This window comes from Schistocerca americana, chromosome 3 (assembly GCF_021461395.2).
Source record: "Schistocerca americana isolate TAMUIC-IGC-003095 chromosome 3, iqSchAmer2.1, whole genome shotgun sequence".
NCBI lineage: Eukaryota > Metazoa > Arthropoda > Insecta > Orthoptera > Acrididae > Schistocerca > Schistocerca americana.
The window spans coordinates 52,800,697-52,827,080 of record NC_060121.1 but is presented as its reverse complement, the minus strand read 5'-3'; the positions used below and the strand labels follow the sequence as shown (position 1 = coordinate 52,827,080).

At 43.3% G+C, this 26,384-nt stretch overlaps 1 protein-coding gene across 1 annotated transcript; it reads right to left on the bottom strand.

Annotated features, from left to right (window-relative positions):
• Positions 1-7,316: 7,316 nt before the first annotated feature.
• On the bottom strand, positions 7,317-21,760 carry LOC124605863 (translation initiation factor IF-2-like). Its single transcript, XM_047137809.1, has 2 exons — positions 21,711-21,760; positions 7,317-7,926 (listed from the first exon to the last, which is right to left on the bottom strand). Exons 1-2 carry the CDS (start codon positions 21,758-21,760, stop codon positions 7,317-7,319), a joined length of 660 nt encoding a protein of 219 aa, XP_046993765.1.
• Between the last annotated feature and the right edge of the window lie 4,624 nt (positions 21,761-26,384).

Genomic DNA, 26,384 nt, shown 5'->3' with positions numbered 1-26,384 from the left:
TTTCGCCTATTGAATGTCTTACTGTTGACAAACAGCTTTTGGCATTTAGAAGAACCTGCCCATTAAGGCAATATATTCCTAGCAAACCAGCAAAGTATGGGTTAAAAGTGTTTGCTTTGGTTGATGTAAAAACAGCTTACACTTTGGGTTTAGAACCATACGTTGGTAAGGAACAAGAGGAACTACGTTATGCCAGTAATTCAGCAGAAGATATTGTTCTTCGAATGGTCAAACTCTTGCAAACTTCAGAATATTTTATACTGTGTACAAATATTAAATATATTATATTTAGATTTAATAAAAAATCATAAAACCAGTCATAAAGACCATTCAAAGTGTACAAATAGATCACTGCTTTATGGATGACACCAGTCAACCACGCGAGTGACGATGTCATGAATTTTCGTGTGAGTAACGGAGGGTTAATATTTGGTTAGGGACCTCTACTGTCACTATGGCAAATTTTAGGGACCTTTCTTCAAGAGGAAGTCCTTGTTTTTAGCTGTTTCCTTCTGTTTATTGGGCTTAGCATATAGTTGCTCTCAATGACTTTCACATATTTGTGTTGTAAGTTTATGACATGGGCACTTACGACCTAACGCAAAAAAATAAGGCAGGTACGAAAGTTAGTTCTACCTTCCAGCAAGGAAATCGTGATATGATCCTCATTACATTGTATAGTGATGACAAGACAAGCAATGTTAAAAGACCTTCAGTCTTTTCAGAGATGACATTTATCTGTAATGAAGAGCTGCATAAAAATAATCAGGTGTCGATAGGTTTCCGAACCGATGCAGTGATTGGCAAATTGCTTCAAATGTGACATAGTATAATCTTATTTAATTTTTGTGAATTTGCTTGTTTGTTGTTATAGACCTTACACAGAACCAATTTATTTCAGGAACAGGAAATACAGCTGGTCGATTGGTGCCCTATACTGGAAGCTGGCAGTCTCCACTTTGAGGGATTGAGGTATTTATCATTTTTTAAAATTAACTTTTCCCCTTAGATACAGGTGTGTCTTTACAAATGTTTGCTGTTTTCTTCCCTCCAGCCCATTTTCCTTATTAGTTCCACTGTTCCAGAAGATCACAAGTCACTGTGATTCTGTGTAGACCAAAGTACAATTGACTTGATCACAGTCTTAATCTCTCTTCAAAAGGAGCCTCACAGGATGCTAGGGTTCTATGATGAATACAGATGCCACTAATTAAAATAATAATTTGTGTATCAGAATGAAAATGTTAGGAAAATTAGTTACAGATTTGCTGGAAAAAAGTAAAAATATTTCTAATTTTCCTCAGCATTGTGGCTTTTTCGAAAACTTCTCTACATTGAGGGCAAGATTCTGTTGCTCTGGAATTCCACTGAACCCAGTAACATGTTTGGATTTAAACTAATAATAAAAGTAGAGGTCTGATTTGAGATTTTACAGTAACTGATGCCACTCGACTTCAATGGTGAACAATCATTAGTTCATCACTGAAACAGAACACATGGACATGATGATGATGATGATGATGATGATGATGATGATGATGATGATGATGCAAGTGCTGAAGTAGACATTGGTTCTCTTGCATGTGGAACTTTCCAAATCTACATTATTTGTGTGCAATACCATTGCCTATTAATACGGTGCATAGATATGTCACTGTTTCCATTTTGGAGGCTAACAGAGTAGTCACTCCATTACTGAACAAAATGTTTTTTTTTTTTTTTTTTGAGCAGCATTTTCGTCCTCTCTCTCTGTCTCTCTCTCTCTCTCTCTCTCTCTCTCTCACACACACACACACACACACACACACACACACACACACACACACACACACACACACACACACACGTGGTATTAATTCAGTACGAACCTGTGAGCTATGTAATTGTGAAATGATCAGTATTAGATTCTTGTTTCTCTTATGATCTAGATTACAAAATGCAGAATATTACAACATTTGATGCTCATTACTACTGTTACGAAATGTTGTGTGTGATAGGTGTGATAGTGAGTCACAATCTCCATGCTGAACTGAAGAACACTTCAATTGCAGCACAATTTCACAATGAAGTTTTGTTTGGACAGCCAGTGATGTATCATATGTGAATGCTTGAGAGTAGAAGAAACTAAGTCTACTGCCATAATACAAATTTGGAGGGTAGCCTCATCCTGAGACTCTATTAGAAGAGGTGTCCACAGGGTGTGAAGGTGATCAGGTGATGGTTGTGGTGGGGGGGGGGGGGGGGGGTTAGATAAGAGGAGGGGGGTGGGGCAGCACACTGTTTAGTATACCATGATGCAGTGCAGTGTCAGTGTGGTGTAGAATGGAGCATCTGTGCTGGTCTTGGCTAGTTGAGATTGGTGGCTATGAGATTTAGCCAACACCTGGAGTGGAACTCAGTAATCAATTGAATGTACATTACCACATCATGTGCAGATGGAATGTGTTTCCTTGATAGCACTGCCCTCTCTTTCCTGATGAGTGCACTGTGCAGAAATGTGGCTAGTGCCCCCTGGTGGCATATGTAACTATTTGCGTATCAACAAACTGTTTGTATACTGCATCGTGTTCGCAACATGGATGTCCTTGTGGTATTCGTAAGTACACACTAGTGGAGAGAGACATCTGTGGGCTGAGGGTAGGCAAACCGTCAGCGTGAAGCCATTGTGCTGGTAGCATAACAGTCACCTTGCAGTCTGTACACAATTATCGTAAAGGAGGTGATGAAATATGTACACATCCCTTAATGCATTCATAAATCAAACATATTTTAAAATTGTAACTAAGCCTACGCAAGACTTAAGTGGCATTGGATACCATTGTAAACTATTGTTTGAGGTCATCAGTCTTAGATAAAAATAAAAACCATAGGTTGAGCACTTCTGTATAGTGTGTTTTTCATGTAAATCAATGATTCAAGTCAACTAGTAGTGATCCCTTCATAAATGAGTTGTATTACATGTATTTAGTGAAATATTGTCAGGTGCTTGTTTATAATTGGATGTGAAAGATTGAGACAAATTTCAAAACAGATTTGAGTGTTTATACTAATTAGTAGAAGTATTTCTATTAATTAGTACACAGTTTTAAAAATTTGATAGAAGATAAAGAGAAGTAAAAACAGTTTTCTCTGAAGCAAAGTCATTAAAAGGGGTATACCCTCTGTAATATCTCCTTGGACTGCTGTACCATTCATAGCTCTGTAGCACAGCATGTTAACAGTGGTTGTAAAAATATCCTAACTGAAAGAGACTTGACGTATGAGTCACACCTTGTCAGTGACATTTTATTTCAAACTTGACATGAATTTCTGTACTTAGTGAATGACATGCCACATATGGGCAGTTTTTTTTAACCCAACACTGGGACACAATTTCTGTAGAGCTCAAAAGGTCTCTGGTGACTTCTGTATTTTGCTGCTGTAGTTTCCATAGTGGTTTGGCTGCTTCCATTATTAAACATACTTTATTGAGTTTAGTGAGACATGAGCTTTGGACTTCTCTAGGGTGGTATCGTTATATAAAGACTGGACAGGTATTGTGCAAAGATTTAGTCCCTTCATTTAACCATCTAAGCATCTTAACACCAAAAAGTCCTTAAGTGTGAAAGAGTGACATGTGAGTCACTGCTATAAGTAGTGGCATATTGTCAGAGGTGGATATTCAGTTAAGATAAGAAGTAAGGGAGGGAGAAAGGAATGAAAGAAGACTAGGGTTGAATATCCTGTCACCAGTGGGGTCATTTGAAATGGAACTCTATCTTGGACTGAGAGAGGATGGGCAAGACAGTCAGTCTTGTACTTGCCTCGAGTGATTTAGTGGAAGTTAGAGAACACTTATGTGTGGATAGCCAGGCAGACAGAAAACTGCTGTCATCTCAACTGAGTGTCCAGTATGTTAAGCACAGCACCACATTCCTCAGTTTGAAGATCATTATCAGATTGTATATTCTTACTGGTATTTGTATTTATATTCCTAGCTATGAAAACATGCCCTCATGCACGTAATGGCGTTCGCACGGTATTTCTAAATGCTATTTAGTGCTTGACTTTTCAATGATGTAATATTACCTTTATGGCAGTTTGTGTGTTTTTTATGTTACTCTAAAAATTAATGTTCTTTGCTAAATGTAGCTGTTGGTATAATATAGGCACCTTTTCAATAAGGTGCGTAATGATTATGGATCAATTTGTGAGTTTGGTCACAAGTAGGGATAAAGTGCTTGATGATGCTCTCTCACAGCTGTGGGTTAGGCAGGAGAGAGTAGAGGACAAGTATTTGTGTACATCGTGCAAAGTTAGTAATCATGTAGCTAGAATTGGAAGGCTGACAAAAGAAAACATAATATGAACTGGGAAAGAGTAAGAAGTAAAAAGGAAAATGAAAAAAACATAGAAATCAGATCAGAAATTCAGGTTAACAAACAGTTTGGCTTATTGCCTGGAATAAGTGGCTATGAACTTTGTTTAAATGGGATGCAGCAGACTCATTGGAATATCATTAATGTTAGTCATAAATGTTAGAAAATAGAAAGAAAAGAATCTAGCTGCTCGATAACAGTCACTGAAGACGTGTAAGACACACAGTAGGGAAAAAAAAAGTGTGGAGTACCATATATGTAATTGTCATGAAATAAAGTGTCACACTTAGCCAGGTTTCAGAGAAATAACATGCGTTGTGCAATTTCTCTAATGGAATGTTCAGGTGCTTAAAGGAGGAGGAACAGTGTGTTTTAGCTAACAAATTAATCACAGCTTTAAAAATGACGTGAATGGATTGTAGTATGCAACAGCTCACACTAGTCTGTGTTTCATTGGGATTTAGCAGCACAATGACCTGTTGTGTTGCCTTTGTAGGTTAGACTAATATCTGTGATGCACCTCTTGCTTCAATTATTAAATGAGGTTTCTTATAATTCCACTGGAAGTAAAATGGATCAATCAGAGTGATTATAAACACACCCAGAGAAGTCGCTAGACACAGCAGAGGATGGCATGTAGTGATAAATGTGTCAGCACCAGGTCAAGTGGCTAAAAACCAACAGCAGATGAAAGGGCTGCAAAAGTCAACTTCAGCTCCTCTTGTATGTACTTGCTGAACAGTGTTACGTAGTGTCTGGAGGACATATTTATGTTGAGCTTAGAAAATTTAGCTGTTCATGAACACTGATTTGGACTCTGTTTTCCCCAGCCATTGCTGTTTGGGTTGCATGTGGAAATGTCTGTTTTCCGAATGTGGGGCAGCCCTCATCCTCTGTTCAACTGCATGTAGTGCCTACTGTGAGTGCACTCTCAGCTTTGTGTGCATGGAATGTGTGTTCCATATTAGAGGATTCGTAGCCTGAGAAAGTTAGTGTTCTCCAGCACTAATGTTAGAGTTATTGGTAAATTTTGAGAGTGCTTCTACTTCCAAGATGTATCTGCCTCTAGGAAAGCTGGTTTATGTTTGGTTTAAGAAGAGCAGTGATCTGTTATTTTCTGTGACTTATTTGTACTTAACTGATGTTAAATAAATCCATTTATGTTGAAACAGCAAACCTACAATAAGGCTATACTAACCATGGTGTACAGTTAAGATGGATTGTGAATGATGCACTAGAAGAGCTTCTTGGAGGATGTGTAACAGAGACAGACAAGCACACAAAAATAGTTCTCTGTAGAGTCAAAGGACATATACAGTTACACCACCACCACCACCACCACCACCACCACCACCACCACCACCACCACCACCACCGCCGCTGCTGCCGCTTCCCTCTGCTCCTAAACTAGTGTTCCCTTGATGCCTCATAATGTGCTCTACCAACCTCTCTCTTCTTTAACTCAAGTTGTAACAAAAATTTCTTCTTCCGCCAATTCTGTTCAGTACATCCTCATTACGTTGACAATCTACCCATCTGAATCTTCACCATTCTTCAGTAGCACCACATTTCAAAAGCTTCTACTCTGTTACTGTCCATGTTTCCACCATACATTACTACACTCAAGACAAATACCTACATTAGAGACTTCCTAATGCTTAACTCTAAATTCAGTGTTAACAAATACCTCTTCTTCATAAACACTTTTTTTGCCTTTGCCAGTATACATTTTATATCCTCAGTACTTCTGACATTTTGCTGCCCAAGTAGCAAAACTCACCTACTACTTACTGTAAGTGTCTCATTTCGTAATCTAATCCCTTATCCCTCAGCATTGGGTGGTAAAATGAGAGTACTTTCTATTAACGTTGTTTCACTTTTGTTGATTTTCATCTTTCACCCTCCTTACAAGACTGTCCATCCCATTCAACTTCACTTTCAGTCCTTTTCTGTCTCTGACAGAATTATATCATCATTAACCACTGACAGACCTCAATGTTTTTATTTCTTCTCCTGAATTGAATTCCTACTCAAAATATCTATGGGATGTCCTTAACTGCTTGCTCAATGTATAGGTTGAATAACATTGGGGACAGGCTATGAGGCATCAAAGATGGGTGACTCTAGGATGATGCAAGATGACTTGAACATAATTTCTAGTTGGTGTGATGAGTGGCAGCTGATTCTAAAAATGTAACTTACTGCAGATGACTAGGAAAAACAAACCTCTAATGTTTGGATAGAGCATTAGTAGTGTCTTGCTTGTCACAGTCACACCATTTCAATATCTGTGCATAATGTTGGAAAGCATTATGAAATGGAAGAAATGCAAGGGTTGAAATAGTGAAGACAAGTGTTTGGCTTTATTATAAGAAGGAAAGTTGCCACTCACCATATAGCAGAGATTCTGAGTTGCAGATAGGCACAACAAAAACACCCTCACAATTAACTGCACTCTCAGGCAACTGCAAACACACTGTGAGAAACAGCACCAGTGTATGATGGGAGTGTTTGAGTGGTTGAGGCTAAAGAGGAGGCTGGAGCAGGGAGGGGGATGGATGTACGGTAGGGATGGCGGGCAGTGAAATTCTGCAGGTTAGGCAGATTGCTGGGTGGGGGGCTCATAGTGGAAGAGGCAAGAAAAAGAGAGAGATGTGTGTAGTGCTGGAATTGGAGCAGGGGAGGGGCTGGATGGCTGAGAACAGCAACTAATAAAGGTCCCCCTCCCCACCCCAGCCTCCTCCATACCACCACCGAGTCACCCGTGAGTTCTGTTCGTGTGTGAGTGCGAGTGTGTGCGAGTGTGAGTACGCAAGAGTGCGAGTTGTACTCACTTGTGAGGATGAATGTGTATATTTTATTTCTCTGACAAAGGCTTAAGCTGATACGTAATGTGTAAGTGTGTTTTTGTTGTACCCATCTGCAAGGTAATGTGTCATCTTTATGGTAAGTAGCAACTTATCTTTTCCTTGCTATCCTTTCCTTGCTGTCCTTTCCTTGCTGTCCTTTCCTTGCTGTCCTTTCCTTGCTGTCCTTTCCTTGCTGTCCTTTCCTTGCTGTCCTTTCCTTGCTGTCCTTTCCTTGCTGTCCTTTCCTTGCTGTCCTTTCCTTGCTGTCCTTTCCTTGCTGTCCTTTCCTTGCTGTCCTTTCCTTGCTGTCCTTTCCTTGCTGTCCTTTCCTTGCTGTCCTTTCCTTTCCTTGCTGTCCTTTCCTTTCCTTGCTGTCCTTTCCTTTCATTGCTGTCCTTTCCTTTCCTTGCTGTCCTTTCCTTTCCTTGCTGTCCTCTCCTTTCCTTGCTGTCCTCTCCTTTCCTTGCTGTCCTCTCCTTTCCTCGCTGTCCTGTCCTCTCCTTTCCTCGCTGTCCTGTCCTCTCCTTTCCTCGCTGTCCTGTCCTCTCCTTTCCTCGCTGTCCTGTCCTCTCCTTTCCTCGCTGTCCTGTCCTCTCCTTTCCTCGCTGTCCTGTCCTCTCCTTTCCTCGCTGTCCTGTCCTCTCCTTTCCTCGCTGTCCTGTCTGCTCCTGTCCTCGCTGTCCGCTCCTCTCCTCGCTGTCCGCTCCTTGCTATCCAACCTGGGGTTTCCATTGGTTGAAAGTTATTGTATAAAAATAGACGATAGGGGCAAAGGAAAAATGTACCAATAGTCCTGCAAAGTATTTGGAGACTACACTCATGATCTGGCCCAGTATGACATAGGTGCATTTGCAATACACTGGCAAACATAGTACGTGGAAAACATCAAGTCAGTATTATTTCAATGAAGTGATCGAAGACATTACTTCTAATTATACCACCATATGAAGGAGAAGAAAGAATGCATCAAGCATAGGAATTGCATGTCCAGAGCATGGCTTGGTGCAACATGAATGCACATATGGCAGATAAACAGAACATCAGCTGACAAGAGAGATGTGATGTGGGTGTAGGTTGGGGAGATACTGCATTTCATGTTGCTGAAAGTGTGTTGGTGACCCCAACACGGCTAGCAGAATGGGGATACAACTGGCAGTAACAGACCCAAGTTCAACATGAGGGGAAGTGGGAGTGAACGTAGGCTCTGTGTGGTGTGGTTTGCAGTGTGAGAGAAGAGGAGGAGGTGAGGGGAAGTGACACCAACAGAGTGCCAGGCACATGTCTTGCAGCTATTGGCAATAACAGGAATTTGACTGGTGAATCAGTTAGCAACATTGTTTACCAATCCAGAAATATTGCACACTATTTCTAATTGGTTGACTTGACTAAAAATTGGTATCAGGAATATTGTTACGGGTTAAACTTCTAAGTAATAACAGGAATGCTGTCGACCTGTCTTTCAGGGAGGACTAGGTTTGACTGTACCATCTTCAGGTTAACTTATATATGGTTGATAAGTGATATTTGCCCAATGGCAAGGCATAACTGGAAGTCAATGATAAAAAAGAATGTGCCGCATGTTGCTTCACTAGTAATAAACACCAGAGTGTCGCCCCCTGTGGGTTTGAGGTTAGAATAGGCCTGAGGTATTCCTGACTGTCGTAAGAGGCGACAAAAAGGAGTCTCACATGTTTCAGCCTTTGTGATGGTCCCCTGTATGGTTTGACCTGCATTCTTCAAAATTTTCCTGAAGAGCGACCCAATTGGGGAAAGGCACCTTGCATGGTGCATCATGTACATCGTGCATTAAGATCTTCAGCTGACTTTCTCGTCACATTTCAGTCCCATTCGTTCTCCATTTCTTGGGTGAGGACACCTTCCTGGGTGCATTTTTCACCATGCACTATGCAGTGTCGCTTCCTGCGTTGAAGATGATTGTGGAGTTCTTTGCACCTGATATCCCACATGGTAGCCAGTCCGTTGTGGTTGGGCCTCGATGTACCCTGTTGTTTGTAGCACCCAGACCACACAGGGACCGCTCTGCTGATGCCTGCTCCTTTAACTCCACATGTATGACAAGAGGTAGATGCCCATCCTCCTGGGGAATCAGGACTCCCGGCAATGGCCATCCTGCCAGGTGGCCTTTTTTGTGGCTGGGTGCCACCTGTGAGGAGGGCCCCTGGTCAGAATGGGTGGCATCAGGGTAGATGATATGCGATGATGCTTGCTGGAGGTGAAACACCAGCTGTCTCTAAGCACTCACTAGCTCACTTCAGTGCACGGAAGTATGGCCCCAAATCCTTCCGCTCCCTGGCCACACCTTGGGAGGAATGTCAGGCTAAGGATGGCAGCAGATCTTATTCACCATGGTCCCTTGTATGTTCGAGAGCTGATAGGGAATCTTTCATGGTGATGAAGCCTCAGTTTGTTGTTGAGCATTTAGAGGAAAAGTTTGGGGAGGTGGAGGGCGGGTCCGAAAGGAGATCTGGATCAGTCTTGATAGAGCAGCATTCTCTGCACAGTCATGGACGTTACTCACTTGTGACAAGCTGACGGATGTTTCTGTAACCATCACACCCCATAGGAGCTTAAATATTGTCCAGGGTATCATATTTCCCAGGGACCTACTTTTGCAGTCTGACAATGAGCTGTGTGCCAATTTAGAGCTGCGAGGTGTACATTTTGTCCGGCATGTCCACTGGGTTCCGAGTGATAATCAGGTTGCCACCGGTGCCTTCATTTTGGCCTGCGAGGGTGATACATTGCCCGAGAAGTTCATGGTGATGGGCTACTGCTGTGATGTAAATCCCTATATCCCCCGCCCGATACAGTCCTTCAAGTGCTGGAAGTTTGGTCATATATCTTTCTAATGCACTTCCAGCATCACTTGCCGAAATTTCAGATGCCCATCACATCCCAATACTCCATGTGCGCCACCCCCCATCTGTGTGAACTGTGGACAGCACCATACACCTTGCTCTCCAAACTGCAGGATTCTCCAGAAAGAAAGGAAAATCGTGGAGTAGAAGACCCTGAACTGACTGATCTGCACTGAGGCTAAGAGAAAATTTGAACGCCTGCATCCTGTACGTGCGACATCGGCATATGCCGCCACCACAGCAGTTCAGGCCCATCAGCTCCACCAACCCCAGTCACCTCAGAACACTACACCTGCCCCATTGATGGTGGGGAGGATTTTCCTCCCTGTTGCTCCTGCACCACCTACTTCGGGAGCAGCACCCCCAAGCCATTGGGGACGTTCATCCCCACTTCTAAGCCAGAGAAGCGTAAGTCTTCTTTGTCTTCTCTCACTAGGAAGGAGTCCCCTTGGTCACTCCCTTCCCCTGTTTCTGCTAGTGGGAACGATGACACCTGCCAGGGGCTGAAGAGCCCAAAATCAGCAGGTTGTAGGTCTTCACACTCATCCTCAGTCCCGGAGACTGAGTCAGTGAAGTCATCCTAGCCAGGGAAATCCAAGGAGCAGTGAGAGAAATCCAAAAAGTAAACCCTAAAGACCAAGGAAATTAAGGTGGTATCTGCACCACTGCTACCTACAAGCTCTGTGTCTGAAGATGCGGTGGAGATTCTGGTGTCCCCTGAGGACCTAGATATTGCCACACCTTCAGACACAATGGGTATAGACTGTTCAGGCAATAAGTCATTGACAGCAGCTGACCCTGAGATGTAAACTGCCTCAACGAATGTTCCATGCCTTCCCAGTCTCACAACAATGTAATCCTCCAGTGGAATTGTGGCGGTTTTTTCCACCACCAGGCTGAGCTACGGCAGCTGTTAAGCTGCGATCTGCATTGCTCTCCAGAAAACCTGGTTCCTGGCAATGTGGACTGATGCCCTCTGCAGCTATAAGTGGTATTACAGGAACCATAGTGACTATAAGTGTCAGGTGGAGTTCACGTTTATGTCCTAAACTCGGTCTATAGTGAAACTGCACCCCTTAAACCCCTCTTGAAGCTGTGGCTGTTAGAATAAGGATGACACAGAAAATAACTGTCTGCAATTTATATCTTCCTCCAGATGGCACAGTATCTGTGATTGTATTAGCTGCACTGATTGATCAACTCTTTATCAAAAGACGGAAACAGGAATGTTGCGAGAGATAAGTCTTGACCATAGGGTGCCGTATGTCACCTTCCCAAGTCTGGGCAAAACTCAAACGCCTTTTCAGGTACCAGACCCCAACAGGTGTTCCCGGTGTTACCATAAGTGTCGTGTTGTCTACCGATGCAAACACAATTGCCAAGCACTATGTTGAGCACTTTTCTCCAGCATCTGCATCACAGAATTAATCCAGCCTTTTGCACTTTCAAACGGAGGCTGGAAGGGAAAGTCTTCTCATTCACTAACCACCACAGTGAATCCTATAACACGCCATTTAGAGAGTGGGAGCTTCTCAGTGCCCTTGAATATTGCCCCAACACAGCTCCTGGGCCTGACTGAATCCACAGCCAGGTGATTAAACATCTCTCATCTGACTACAAGCGACATATCCTCATCGTCTTCAACTGCATCTGGTACGATGGCTCTTTCCATTTCAATGGCAGGAGAGCACCACAATTTTGGTGCTCAAAGCCAGTAAAAACTCAGTTCATGTGGATAGCTACCGGCCCATCAACTTCATCATGTTCTTCATAAGCTGCTGTAACATACGGTGTGGCTGCGCTTGGGTTGGGTCCTGGAGTCAAGCGGCCTACTGGCTCCATGCAAGGGCAGCTTCCGCCAGGGTCGCTCTATCACTGACAAATTTGTGCCCCTCAAGTCTGCCATCCAAACAGCCTTGTCCAAGTGCCAACACCCGGTTGCTGTCTTTTTTGATTTACATAAAGCATATGACTTGACCTGGCGACATCGTATCATTGCCACGTTGTATGAGTGGGGTATCTGCGGCCCGCTCCCAATTTTTATCCAAAGCTTCCTGTCGTTCCTTACTTTCCATATCCTAGTTGGTGCCTGCCACAGTCTCCCCATATCAAGGAGAAAGGGGTCCTGCAGGGCTCTGTATTAAGTCTCTCTCTCTTTTTAGTGGCCATTAACTGTCTAGCAGCAGATGTGGGGACATTCGTCTCACCCTCTTTGTATACAGACGACTTCTGCATTTCATACTGCTCCACCGGTATTGGTGTTGGTGAGCATCACCTACAGGGAGCCATCCACAAGGTGCAGTCATGGGCTATAGCCCATGGCTTTCAGTTTTCCACCATGAGGACATGTATCTTGCATTTCTGTTGCTGTCGTATCATTCATCTGGAACCAGCATTTTACCTTAATGATGGTCCACTCACTTTAGAGGAGACATAATGATTCTTAGGTCTGGTTTTTGACACTCATTTGAATTAGCTTCCTCATCTTCATCAGCACGTGTTGGCAGCACCCCAATGCCCTCTGATGCCTGAGCACCACCAGCTGGGGTGCAGATCACCCATGCTGTTTCAGCTCTACAGAGCCCATGTTCAGTCCTGCCTTGACTATGGGAGTGTGATTTATGGTTCAGCAGTGCCCTCAGCGTTGTGTTTGCTTGACCCATTGCACCATTGCAGAGTTAGACTAGTGAGAGGAGCTTTTAGGATGAATCTGGTGGCAAGTCCCTTCATTGAAGATCAGACGTGCACAACTGCTCACCAGTTATGTTGCACACATACATAGCTTTCCTGAACATCCTAATTAGTCTTCATTTCCCAACCATAGTGGTTCACCTCATGCATAGGCAGCCAAGGTCAGTGCTAATGACTGCGCTTCGCATGCGATCTCTTCTGTCTGAACTGGAGTCCTTCCCTTCACCACCTCTCCTCGAGGTCCATTCACGTACACCTCCATGGTGTAGCTGTAGACCAAAGCTTCACTTGGACCTTTTGCTTGGCTGTAAGGACTCCGTTAACCCTGTGGCTCTCTGCTGTCACTGCTTGATTCTGCCATTTATCAAACCAACTAGATATTTTGTCCAGTGCATCTTGGATTCTCCTACACTTGATGAGACTTTCCCATACCCCACAACATAATCAATGAACAGCCTCAGATTGGTGTTCACCATGTCAAATAGGTAATGTATGTATAGAGAAAATAATAATGGCCCTATCATACTTCTTGTGCTGCTCATGACTATACAGTCATCTCTGGCAAACACTCATCTTCCAGGACAGTTTTCAGGGCTCTATTATTTAAGAAGTCTTTGTGCCACCTGCATATCTGGAAACATTCTCCATATGTCCCTTCCTGTGTTAACAGTCTGCAGTGGAACATCACGTCAAATACTTGACAGAAATCTAGGAATATGGAATCTTCCTGTTACGCTTCATCCACAGTTCACATGACATTATGTGAAAAACAGAGGAAGCTTAATTTCACGTGAGTGAAGCTTTGTAGAACCGTGCTCATTAATGGACAGAATCTCTTCCATCACAAAGAAATTTATGTCAATATTATGATAAGGATAGTTACTGCATACCAGATAGCATAGCTAGGCACATCAAAAGTGGGTGTGTAGAATATACACTCCTGGAAATTGAAATAAGAACACCGTGAATTCATTGTCCCAGGAAGGGGAAACTTTATTGACACATTCCTGGGGTCAGATACATCACATGATCACACTGACAGAACCACAGGCACATAGACACAGGCAACAGAGCATGCACAATGTTGGCACTAGTACAGTGTATATCCACCTTTCGCAGCAATGCAGGCTGCTGTTCTCCCATGGAGACGATCGTAGAGATGCTGGATGTAGTCCTGTGGAACGGCTTGCCATGCCATTTCCACCTGGTGCCTCAGTTGGACCAGCGTTCGTGCTGGACGTGCAGACCGCGTGAGACGACGCTTCATCCAGTCCCAAACATGCTCAATGAGGGACAGATCCGGAGATCTTGCTGGCCAGGGTAGTTGACTTACACCTTCTAGAGCACGTTGGGTGGCACGGGATACATGCGGACATGCATTGTCCTGTTGGAACAGCAAGTTCCCTTGCCGGTCTAGGAATGGTAGAACGATGGGTTCGATGACGGTTTGGATGTACCGTGCACTATTCAGTGTCCCCTCGACGATCACCAGTGGTGTACGGCCAGTGTAGGAGATCGCTCCCCACACCAAGATGCTGGGTGTTGGCCCTGTGTGCCTCGGTCGTATGCAGTCCTGATTGTGGCGCTCACCTGCACGGCGCCAAACACACATACGACCATCATTGGCACCAAGGCAGAAGCGACTCTCATCACTGAAGACGACACGTCTCCATTCGTCCCTCCATTCACGCCTCTCGCGACACCACTGGAGGCGGGCTGCACGATGTTGGGGCGTGAGCGGAAGACGGCCTAACGGTGTGCGGGACCGTAGCCCAGCTTCATGGAGACGGTTGCGAATGGTCCTTGCCGATACTCCAGGAGCAACAGTGTCCCTAATTTGCTGGGAAGTGGCGGTGCGGTCCCCTTCGGCACTGCGTAGGATCCTACGGTCTTGGAGTGCATGCGTGCGTCGCTGCGGTCCGGTCCCAGGTCGACGGGCACGTGCACCTTCCGCTGACCACTGGCGACAACATCGATGTACTGTGGAGACCTCACGCCCCACGTGTTGAGCAATTCGGCGGTACATCCACCCGGCCTCCCGCATGCCCACTATACGCCCTCGCTCAAAGTCCGTCAACTGCACATGCGGTTCACGTCCACGCTCTTGCGGCATGCTACCAGTGTTAAAGACTGCGATGGAGCTCCGTATGCCACGGCAAACTGGCTGGCACTGACGGCGGCGGTGCACAAATGCTGCGCAGCTAGCGCCATTCGACGGCCAACACCGCGGTTCCTGGTGTGTCCGCTGTGCCGTGCGTGTGATCATTGCTTGTACAGCCCTCTCGCAGTGTCCGGAGCAAGTATGGTGGGTCTGACACACCGGTGTCAATGTGTTCTTTTTTCCATTTCCAGGAGTATATATATATATATATATATGTATGTGTGTGTGTGTGTGTGTGTGTGTGTGTGTGTGTGTGTGTGTGTGTGTGTGTTTTTTAGCCTGTCTGGGACTCAGCATCTCCGTTACATAGTGGCTTTTACATGATATTGTCATTATTGCATCCTGGATATTCCATTCCATTGTTCACATAAATTTGTTATATTCTACCTTAGAATATGTTAAAGAATTCTGTATCAAAGCGATGTTGTGGATACTGACTTTTAACTTTACAGGTCTATTCTTCTGCCTTTCTTACATGCGAAAGTCAACAGTGTATTTTTTTTGGTTATTTGGGAGTTTGTGTTTGGCAAGAGATTTGCAATAAATGCAAGCTAAGTATGTGATCAGTACCATAGAGTACTTATTGTAAAACCGAATAGAGCTGCCCTCCAGTCATGCCGATTTACTGGTTTTCAACCCATTCAGTTGTTTCTCTATACCAGGGTGCCTATTATGATGCGTTCCATATGTGAGTCTGTGTGATGGCCCAGCAACAGTACTGCAGATGCTGTCTTCAGTGTGGTACCAAGTATAATATGCTGTCAGCACGAAAGACGCAACACTTAGTAAATGAGTAATTATTGTGTAATAATATATTTAATCTAAGTGAAGCACTTCAACCAATTTTTTTAGACAGAGTACATTATTGGCAATGATTTGTGAACACTGAATGAAATGTTTATTGTTTGTTGCACTAACCTCAATTGTTGTATCCTGCAGAACATGGAAAACACATTACTGAATGTGAGCGAATAATTTTTTCCCGCTCTTGTGGTGCTTATTGTTGTACTCTTAATTCTTCCCCTATCAATCACTTGTTTGTAGGACCTTTCTTTGAATGCCATAGTCAGCTTTGTGGAGTAAACATGCCATTAAGTCCTGAACAAGCTGCAAAAGCTGTTGCTTCAGTGGAAGATTGCCACAGCATCCATTATGTTACAGAAGTTTTGAGGACTACACCTTCCATGATTTCTGGAATTGTATGAAGGTACAGGGAAACAGGGGGCTTTGCAAGGAGACTAGGTATAGGCCCGAGAAGAGCAACATCAGAGAGAGAGATGACCATTTCTAACAACTTCAAGTTCTCTGCAACCATCACACCACTCCTATTGAAGCATGAAATAGACTTCACCAGTTTCAAGGGTCAAAGTTAGTCAGAGAACCATTTGAAGAAGACTGGAAGAAGCCAATATTAGGTCTAAAAGACCTGCCTACAGGTCCAGAGATTGCACAGCTCAATTATGTTTTGCAAGGGAACTTCTCGACTGGACAGTATGACAATGGGATCGAGTGGTGTTCACCGATAAATCAAGATTTGGTTTCTGATCACCAGATGGAAGAGAGGAGGTCTCAAGAAGGTAGGGTAAAGGTACACCCTAGAACATTCTCATTCAGGCTGCCTTTTCAGGATGGCTCTGTGATGGTTGGGACAGAAATCAAATAGTTGCAAGGATGGATTTGGTCTTTGTGGAGCATGGAAGCCTTACTGTACATCAGTATGTGGAGGAAATCCTTCTAGAGCATGTTGTTCCTTTTGCTCCATTTACTGGTGATGATTTTACACTAATTTATGACAGTTGCATGCCCACATGTTTGGAGAATTGTGAAAGAATTCTTGGATGAGCAGGTATTCTTGCTACGGGTTAGCCTGCTCGAAGCACTGACTTGAAACCTGTTGAGCACGTTTGTGACTGGCTGGGGGAAGGAGCCCATCAGCACTAACCAGAGACCCTACAGGACCTACAGAGTACCCTTCTGGAAGAAAGGGATACGATTCATCAACATTATATTACCTCGTTTATCAGGAGCATGCCTGAAAGGTAAGAGGTGGCAATACATGCTTTCGAAGGTGCAAACAGAGGTCTCCTCAATAGTCTCAAAGGTCTGTGAAGTAAAGTGTGAAGTGTACATCATCAGAATAGATATGCATTAATGCTCACTTAACAACAGAAGATAATACTCATTTAATAAACAGAAAATATCTTCAGTATGCAGGCTGAGGCAGGTAAGTCATAACACCCCTTGTATCTCCCCAGCTGCATAGATACGAAGATGCCATTTGGGCAGTGAATTGCAGGGACAGGAGCTACTTCAATTCATCACATTTCATGTTTGTGCTATTTTTTATTACAGTGATATGAGGCCATCTTTGGTTTTTTTAAATGGAACCGTATGCTAAATTTTAGCGTAACCTGATGGGCTTAAAAAGATGGTTCCAAATATTTGTACACCATAATATTTAGGCGAATAGTTTTTGAGACACAGATGTATTCCTAAGTTGTATTCATCCTTGGACCTTTCCTGTTGACCACTGAGGAACTTAATAGGGAAGGCATTGTTTTCCTGCTCCTCGATAATGCCATAAGGTGACGCACAAGGTAGCTGGAGAGAAGGATATAAATGTGCTGCTGGGGTAATGTCACATCACATTTATGTCAGTTTCTTGGAGCAGACATGTACACCAATGACGAAATGTTAGATATGCTTCTAGTGTATGGTGAAAGCAGAAGAAATTCTGTTTGGGCAATAAAGCAATATGGAGAGATGTATCCTGATTGTGAGCATCCTACACTCAAGCTCCTTGCACATATTTGCAAGAAACTACATGAATCTGGGTCATGGAACACCATACAGAGGACAAAGCAGAAAATTGCAACTGGCAAGGTACATGAAGAGGGCATTATAGCATAGGCGCATAATGATACTACTGTTTTGTCATGACGTATCGCCTTGGAATGTGGAGAAGTGTTCTACGCATATCGCACTGGCATAGATTTCACCCATTTCATCTGTCATTACATCAAGCACCCTCCAGTGTGGATTTGAATGGCACTAGGAATTTTGCCAGTTTGCTCTGCAGCACCTGCAAGATGGTCTAACATTTTTTCAACGAGTGCCTTTTACAGATGAAGTGACTTCAACCAATCGTGGTAATGTGAATTTTGATGTATGCATTACTGGTCAATAGAGAACCCTCGTTGGCTTCAAAAGGTATAGCATCAGCAAGAAGGGAGCATTAACGTGTGGTGCGGCATCATCAGAAATATCATTTTGGGGCCATACATCATTCCGGGTATACAAAAATGGCAATAATTATGCACAATTCCTGCGAAACATTCTGCCCATTTTGCTGGAAGAGGTACCATTAACTACTCATCAGTGCTTGTGGTTCCTAAATGATGGCTGTGCTGCTCACACTTCCTGTGTGGCTACAGCGCTGTTAAATGAAAAGTTCACAGATTGTTGGATAGGATGACGTGCTGAAGTGAAATGGCCAGCCCAGTCTCCTAATTTGACCCCTCTTGAGTTTTTTCATTGGTAAGCAGTCAAACATAAAGTGTGTGCTCAAATACCAACTATGCCAGATGATACGAAGCAACATATCTGATATGTGACACCCTCACAACCATTCACAAATCATTCAAACCGTGACTACAAATGTGCACTGCAACACAGGGGAAGCATTTTGAGAATGTAAAATGAATGGATGAAAATGGGGAAGAAATGGTTTTAAATATTTTGTTATTTACTCTTTCAGTACAAACTTTGTTGCAGAACCCCTTTTTTTACGTGTGGTAATAAAAATTCATTTAGGCAGAATTAAGCACATTTAAAATCATGCTGATAAATTCAAACTAACTGATTAATAACATTTCTGACTTTTAAAATTAATTAAATTAAATTTTTTGTATTTCGGCCTTGGCACACATTTTGTAAATGCAGTGGGTTTTTAAATATTTACTGAATTCATTACCAGCATCAGCAATGTAACACAAGACTGTCTCTGTTAACATAAAATGGTTAAATATTGCCAAGCTGACCTGAACATTTAATTATCATTGACAAAACACACTTCACTATGCGTTCAAGTTATTTGGTTTAGAAATTGAAAGAACCAACAGATTAACAACTTCAACATTAGTTATCTGCCTATGAATGCACAAATGTAAAACCAGTAATAAATTTAGTAAGCCTCAGGATCGCTGTAAAAGAAAAATATTTCATAATTCACTGCTAATTTTACCTGCTTCTGATTTACGGGTTTGGTTAATTTTATAGCCGAACAATTTTTTAAATGTGCTGCTGCTGCAAATTGTTCGGTCGCGGCACAGCCCAGCAACACCAATGATAGTCACTAAAAGTGCTGAAAACTCTTTAAAGAAATATTATAGATGACATGGGCATGCTAATTTACATTAGTATTACACAATTTTGATAAATTATAATGTATTTAGACCACAACAATAATTAAAATTACACACCCTTATAATTTCTCCTCTAATGGTGACTAAAGACAGATACAGACAAAAGAAGTCTACTCATGCATATAATGCTACGTCACAGATTCCTCTCTCTCTCAGCTAACGAGGAAGACGACAAAGAACGCACATTACGTAGTGCTATTTATACTATTGCTGATTATTAATATCTCTTTGTAATCTTACATCATCATTTTCCTCTGTGGCTATATTTTACATTTTTTTCATTGCAGATATTAACATATTTTGTAATTATATTACGAGTATAGAAATATTACAATCATAAATACATCGAGAATATTATTACAGAAATATTACAATAATAACCAATGTCCTTTATACAAAATTAAATAATATATTTTTTTAAACAATCACAGTACATACGAATTGCTCCATAGCAGCATACATAGTACAATTAAACGTCATTTCAGTTTATTAACAATGTGTGTGCTGCCAAGGAACGTTACAATGCTTCAATAAAGTTTTGTACCATGTACAGTATGTTTTCTGCATCTTGTTGTTTATATGCTTTGTATTGTGATCAACAGTAAATATTTCCAAATAAAAATCAGATACGTACTACTTAATTGTGACCAATAAGGGTCTACTCATTTACATTTGTATTTCTGTTACATAAAATGTATTAATATCTTGTAGTATTTTAATACTGTATGTTGTCTACTACTTTGGTATCATAGTTGTCAAATAACTGAATAATATTTGCACAACATCATCAGTTAATTTTTGTGCTAAATATTGCAGTATGTATTACTATTGTTGGGTAAATGGGCATGTTTGTGTAAGGAAGGAATCATGATGATTGCCATGTACTCTAAACAACAGGAAAGGTTGCATTTGACATCTCCACTTCGAAGGATGAACACCATATTAGAACATATCTGTGACTCAAAAACTATTTGACTAAATATTATTATATACACATATTTGAAACCAGATTTTTTAGTCCATCATACTACGCTAAAATTTAACATAGGGCTCCATTAATAAAAACAACCCGAAGATGACTTCATATCTCTGTAATAAAAAATAGCACAAACATGAAATGCGATGTATTCAAGTAGTTCCTGTCCCTGCAATTCACTGTCTAAGTAACATCTTTGTGTCTATTACAATACACTTGAGAGAATTTGGTTGGAAATGCTGGGGAGAGAGAGATGAGTGGGAAATGTTGAGGAGGCATATCTGCCTGTAAACTAAAAACTGAAAAGTGCTTCTGCTGGAAGATGTCGTGTTTTTCTGAAGAACATTACAGCTACCAGTGTAGAACAGCGGGCAGAGTTTCGTTTAGATTCTGCCAATATGTGGGTCATTCATTAGCATTATTAGTAGCTTAATCTGCAGTCCATGCAGTATTAACACAGTTGCAGAAAATAAACACTTCCCAATCATATGTGTGCAGTTGCTTCTTGTGATGTAGTCAGATAGAATGGGCAGAAATTGTGCTCAGCCTCGACTTTGCAGAGCTACAAAGGAGGAAGTGTAAGAACACTATCTGGCTACCTACTTTCTGTTGTTCTTTTACCTGACACCTCTCCCCTCCTTTCACCCTGTTAACTTTGTGAGACACAGTTTGCCACACAATATGGCTCTACTCCACTTAGACATGCTAGATACATTAAATCTTTGTTTTAACTTGATTAATTGAAAGGTAAACATAAATTTCGCACTAGCCGAATTTTTAACAAATTTCTATTTGTTTGTCCCCGCAATGAATAAAGTATCAGTACCAGAGAAAAAACAATTAGGAACTATTCTTGTAAAAAATTTAATTCCATTTTTTACAGGGAAACATTTTCAATAGAAGTCACAGTTTTCAGATTATTCAAGCACAACTTAAAAAATGAACTTAATGCCCCACACCACAAAGATCTCACCATATCAGTCAGGTGTTTTAGTATATTTTGTATCATTCCCTCCTATGGCTGTACAAAAATTTGTAACTTCATAATTTTGCCCCCAATTCCTGTAACAGTGTGATGGCAGTGGCAAATGCACATCCAGTTCCGGCCACTGGCACATTTTGCGCATGCTGGAACCATCGTAGTGACTAGAGTGGTGTGCGTGCCACACAAGTACGGAATGTGGAAGCTGCATGTATCAGCTACGAGTAGTGGTGGAAAGTTGCTGCGTGCCACACAACTACGGAATGTGGAAGCTGCATGTATCAGCTACGAGTAGTGGTGGAAAGTTGCTGCCGAGGTTAGGGCGGCAGGTGGATGGTGTGGGGTGGTGCAGCTACAGGTGCACCACGCTGCCGGACCGCAGTGACCGACGTGCCCCGTGGCACTAGCAGCTCGGCTGACTGGCTCAGCTTCTGTGCCATGTGGCCATGGCTGTGCTCTCGGACAGGAAGGCAGGTGATCGCCAGGTGGGTGACTGGCAAATTGTCAATACCAACTCCGGTCAGCGACAGCTATAGGTGAGCTGTGCCGATCTCGGTGCCCTTGTCAAGATCACGAGAGTTGCGTTGATGCGGTCCAAATTTCTGGAAGCCGTGTGCAGTCAGATGCACCCAGCATGATGAGAGATGGCACACCTCATGCTCAAGGGTGCACTATGGACTCTGTTCCTAGTGTAAAGGAATGTGTAGGAGGAGCAAGTCTCCAATCGTGTGGTGAGGCACAGTTGGTGCTCTCAACTAGGGGACGGTAATAACTTGTAACTGCCTCCTTTCAGATGGAAAGGTGAGTTATATTCAGAGTTCTGATAACTATTTTCTATCACATGCTAGGAGCGAAGAGCTGCACATGTGACTGGCCTCTCGTACTCATTATTAGCTTAACTGATTGCGTGGATTTGGCTGCAACATCTTCCAATGGCTAAAGGCTTCATTCAGTTCTGGAAGGCAGGCAACTTATGTCAGGTAGGCACTTCTGATTGGGATGTTTGAATTAATTGTTATAAACTAAATTTGTAAGTATTCCCAGACTGGATGGCCAACTTGTACTTTGCAGATTTATGCAGTATGTAGCACAGTTATCAGCTGTTTGTTTTGTACAGCCGGCAGTCTATTGGTCACAGTTGAGCTATACTCCACCTGCCACATGTGACACACCAGGAGGTTAGGAGATTAAATATTTTAGCCTTTTTTGTGTGTTGTCACAGTTTAATTTTTAAATAGCTTCTTATATTTTACTGGAGAGCTGTATTGTCAAGTTTCAGTAACTGTACGTTCACACATTCCTTAGCACAGTTGTCATTTCTTTTGAGATGATACCTACAGAGCTCAGTAAGGCAACAACATCCTTTACTGAGGCAAGAGTTATATATGTACCTTTCTCTGTCTGCTTTCATTGTTAATTCTTAAGTTAGTAGTACTAGAACACAGAAAACATGCGTGTTGTGTGCAGGCATGAGATCTTGCTGCAGTTAACAAACAGCTGAAGACACTTGTGGCTATGCCCAGCCACCTTTGACATACTACCTGAGTGTGTGTGTCAGTGGCAGAGGCTCTGGCACATTGTAACAGACACCTCTGGTGTCACTTGTTTCGCTGACAGGCACTGCTGCTGAGGCACATCTGCCACCACTTGTCACTGCAGAATGGACAGGACGTGGTAAAACGTTCACATCACTTGAAGTGAAGAGTCAGTGTGTCTGGCCTTGCCCATTTACTCTGTGATTTGACAACTGACCACTCTTCCAGAACCCTCCAGGGGGCTTGCACACTCTCTTGCTTGGGTGCCACGGGGCCCCAGCATTTGCAGCACTTTCCCTTCTGTGTTACATGTCTATCCTCTTGCTATTCTTTTTCCCCTCCCTTGGGGAACATGTCCGGGGTATTATTGGGAATGTTCTGGATTCTATCACTGACCTGTAAACAGACTTAACTTTATTTTTGTATCCTGTTTTTCCTTTTTTTGTTTCCCTTCTTCTCTCGTTCCTCTGCTTCGATGTTTTAGGATCCTCTTTTTCTTCTTCCTGCCTGTCTGCTCCTGAAAGCCGGCCCACATATCTGACACACAAATGTTGACTAGGTAATATATAATTCCCAGACCCTGGTGAACAGGTAGGGTTTGCACGTAACCCCCCCCCCTACAGACCAGGACCAGGGAGGGATGATTGTCTGAGCTGTAATCTTCACAGATTGCCAATTAGTCCATCTGTCCACTATGAGGGAGCTAGATCGTGCTCTCAGTTCATCCTGGTCCTCCACCCCAGGGTCAGATGCTATCCACATTCAGACGTTGCAGCACCTCTCTCTTAACACATACAACCACATCTGGGCTGAGGGCACATTTCCTGGACGCTGGCGTAAAGCCACAATCATACCCATACCTATGACAATAAGGACAAAAACATTCCTTCCAGTAGCTGCCCCATCTCTCTTAACAGCTGCGTTTTCAAGGTGATGGAATGTATGATTCATGACCAGCTGGTGTTGTGGCTCGAATCTCACCATTTACTCACAAATGCACACGGTGGATATCGAGCACAGTGTTCTGTAGTTGACCATCTCGTTACTTTGTCCACCCATGTCGTGAATGGTTTTCTGTCAAAATCCCAGACTGTGGCAGTGTTTTTCGATTTGGAAAAGGCCTGTGACACGTGCTGGAGAACTGGTAATCCCTGTTCTCTTCATACTTGGGGCTTCCGGGGGCACTTGCCCTGTTTTCTTCGGGCATTTTTACAAGACTGAGTTATCAAGGTGCGTGTGGGTTCTGCTTTGTCGGACACCTTATTGCAGGAAAATGGTGTGCCTCGGGGTTCCGTCCTGAGCGTCATCCTCTTTGCTATCGCCATTAACCCTGTCACGGCCTGTCTTCCGCCGAGTATCTCAGGCTCCCTTTTTGTTGATGATTTTGCCATCTATTGCCGTTCTCTACGGACCTGTCTCACTGAGCAGCGTCTTCAGTGCTGTCTTGACTGTCTTCACTCCTAGAGCATCTTCAATGGCTTTCACTTTTCCAATGACAAAACTGTCTGTATGAATTTCTGGAAGTGCTAATGGTTTCTCCCACCATCTCTACATCTCGGGCCTGTTGCCCTTCCATTCACTGAGACTACAAAATTCCTGGGTCTCACATTCAATAGGAAAATCTCTTGGTCCTCCCATGTATCTTACCTGGCAGCCCGCTGTACACAGTCCCTCAATGTACTCTGTGTCCTCAATAGTACTTCTTGGAGTGCCGATCGAACCACCCTCCTCCATTTGTACCGGTCCCTTGTCTGTGCAAAATGCAACCACGGGTGCTTTGTTTATACATCTGCACGCCCATCCCTTTTATGCTGTCTCAACACTATCCACTGTTGTGGCATCCGTTTGGCCATGGGTGCATTTTACACTGGCTCGACTGAGTGTCTTTATGCTGAAGCTGCTGAACTTCCACCATCCTACTGCCATGACTTTCTCCTCAGCAGGTATGCATGCTGTTCGTCTGCCATGTGTGGCCACCATTCCTATGCCTCTGTCTTTGGTCATTCCTTAGATCATCAGTATGGGGCTCGTCCCTCTTCCCTGTTATTTCCTGACGTCTGCTTTAGCCACTTGCTCCAGTGACATAACTTCATGCCACCTGCAACTTTCCCTGTGGGTGTGAACCCTTCACCACCTTGGCTTCGTGAAGCCGCCCATGTTAACCTTGGCCTTCATTCGCTTCATAAGGACACTACTCCAGCGTTGGTCTATTACCTCCGGGTTCACAACCTTTGCACGGATCTTAGCGATAGTAACTTCGTATACACTGATGTCTCTCGGACTGACTGTGGGGTTGGGTGTGCAATTGTCATTGGCACCCTTGTCTTTCGATGTTGGCTTCCGGCCCACTCCTCAGCATTTATAGCCAAGTTTTTCACCTTCTGTCAGGTCATGGAGTACATCTGGTGACACAGCCTTCCCAATTGTGCCTTCTGCTCAGACTCACTCAGTGCCTCCAAACTCTCTGTGCACTGTACACTGCTCATCCCTTAGTGCAGCGGGTCCCAGAAAACCAACATTTGCTCACCCTTGGTGGAGCCAATGTCATGTTTCTGTGGGTACCTGGTCATGTCGGTCTGCCAGGAAATGAGGCTGCTGACGCTGATGCCTAGGCTGCAGACCTAGTACCTCATCCTATGAGTACCTCTATTCCCTCTGATGATCTCTGCATTGCTGTCTGTCAGGAGGTAGTGTCCCTTTGGCATTGCCAATGGTCCTCCCTCCATGAGAATAAGCTTCGGCTTCTTAAGACCCTCCCGGTGCCTTGGACAACCTCCTTGGGCCCTACTGCCTGGAGGAGATTATTTTAACTCGGCTACATGTTGGGCACTGCCTTTTTTAGCCATTGTCATTTTCTCAATGGCGCTGCCCCACCACTTTGTACACATTGCTCCCAGATTTTAACTGTCCGCCACTAACTGCTGGAATGCCCTTTTTTTAGCAATTTAAGTTCCATCTTGGGTTTGTCATCTGATTTATCAGCTGTTTTAGCAAATGACATGCGGGCTATAGCCCGCATTTTACTTTTTATCCACCGAAGCAATACGGTGAAGGCCATTTAATTTTTGGTGATTTTTAGCCCTTTTCCCATGTGTCTTGTTTAGATGTCTCCTATTCTTTCCACTGATACAGACACACAGTCCTTTCCCTTGTCTCTGTGTCTGAGATCTATAGCTTTGACTTGGGCATGTATGACCTCAGTCGTTTTTCTCCGCCCTAAAACAAAACAAACTAACTCTTCCAGCAGGGTATGGGCAGTCAGATGGTGGTAGGGGCTGGAATGAAATTGAATGTGCACTTAGTACATCTGTAGGATGACTCTTGTCAGTGATATGGAGGCGGCCTTTAGTGCAGTTATCGAGCACATTTGGGGTGCTGTAGCCTGCAAGTTGTAGTTCGGTTTGTATCAGTGACTGCCAGAGGTGGGAAAGACTTCTGGCTTCGCTTTTGGTATGCAAGCAGACCTCACAATTAGCAGCATTGTTGGCAGATTTGATCGGGGTCTTTCAGTTTTGAGCTGAGTAGAATA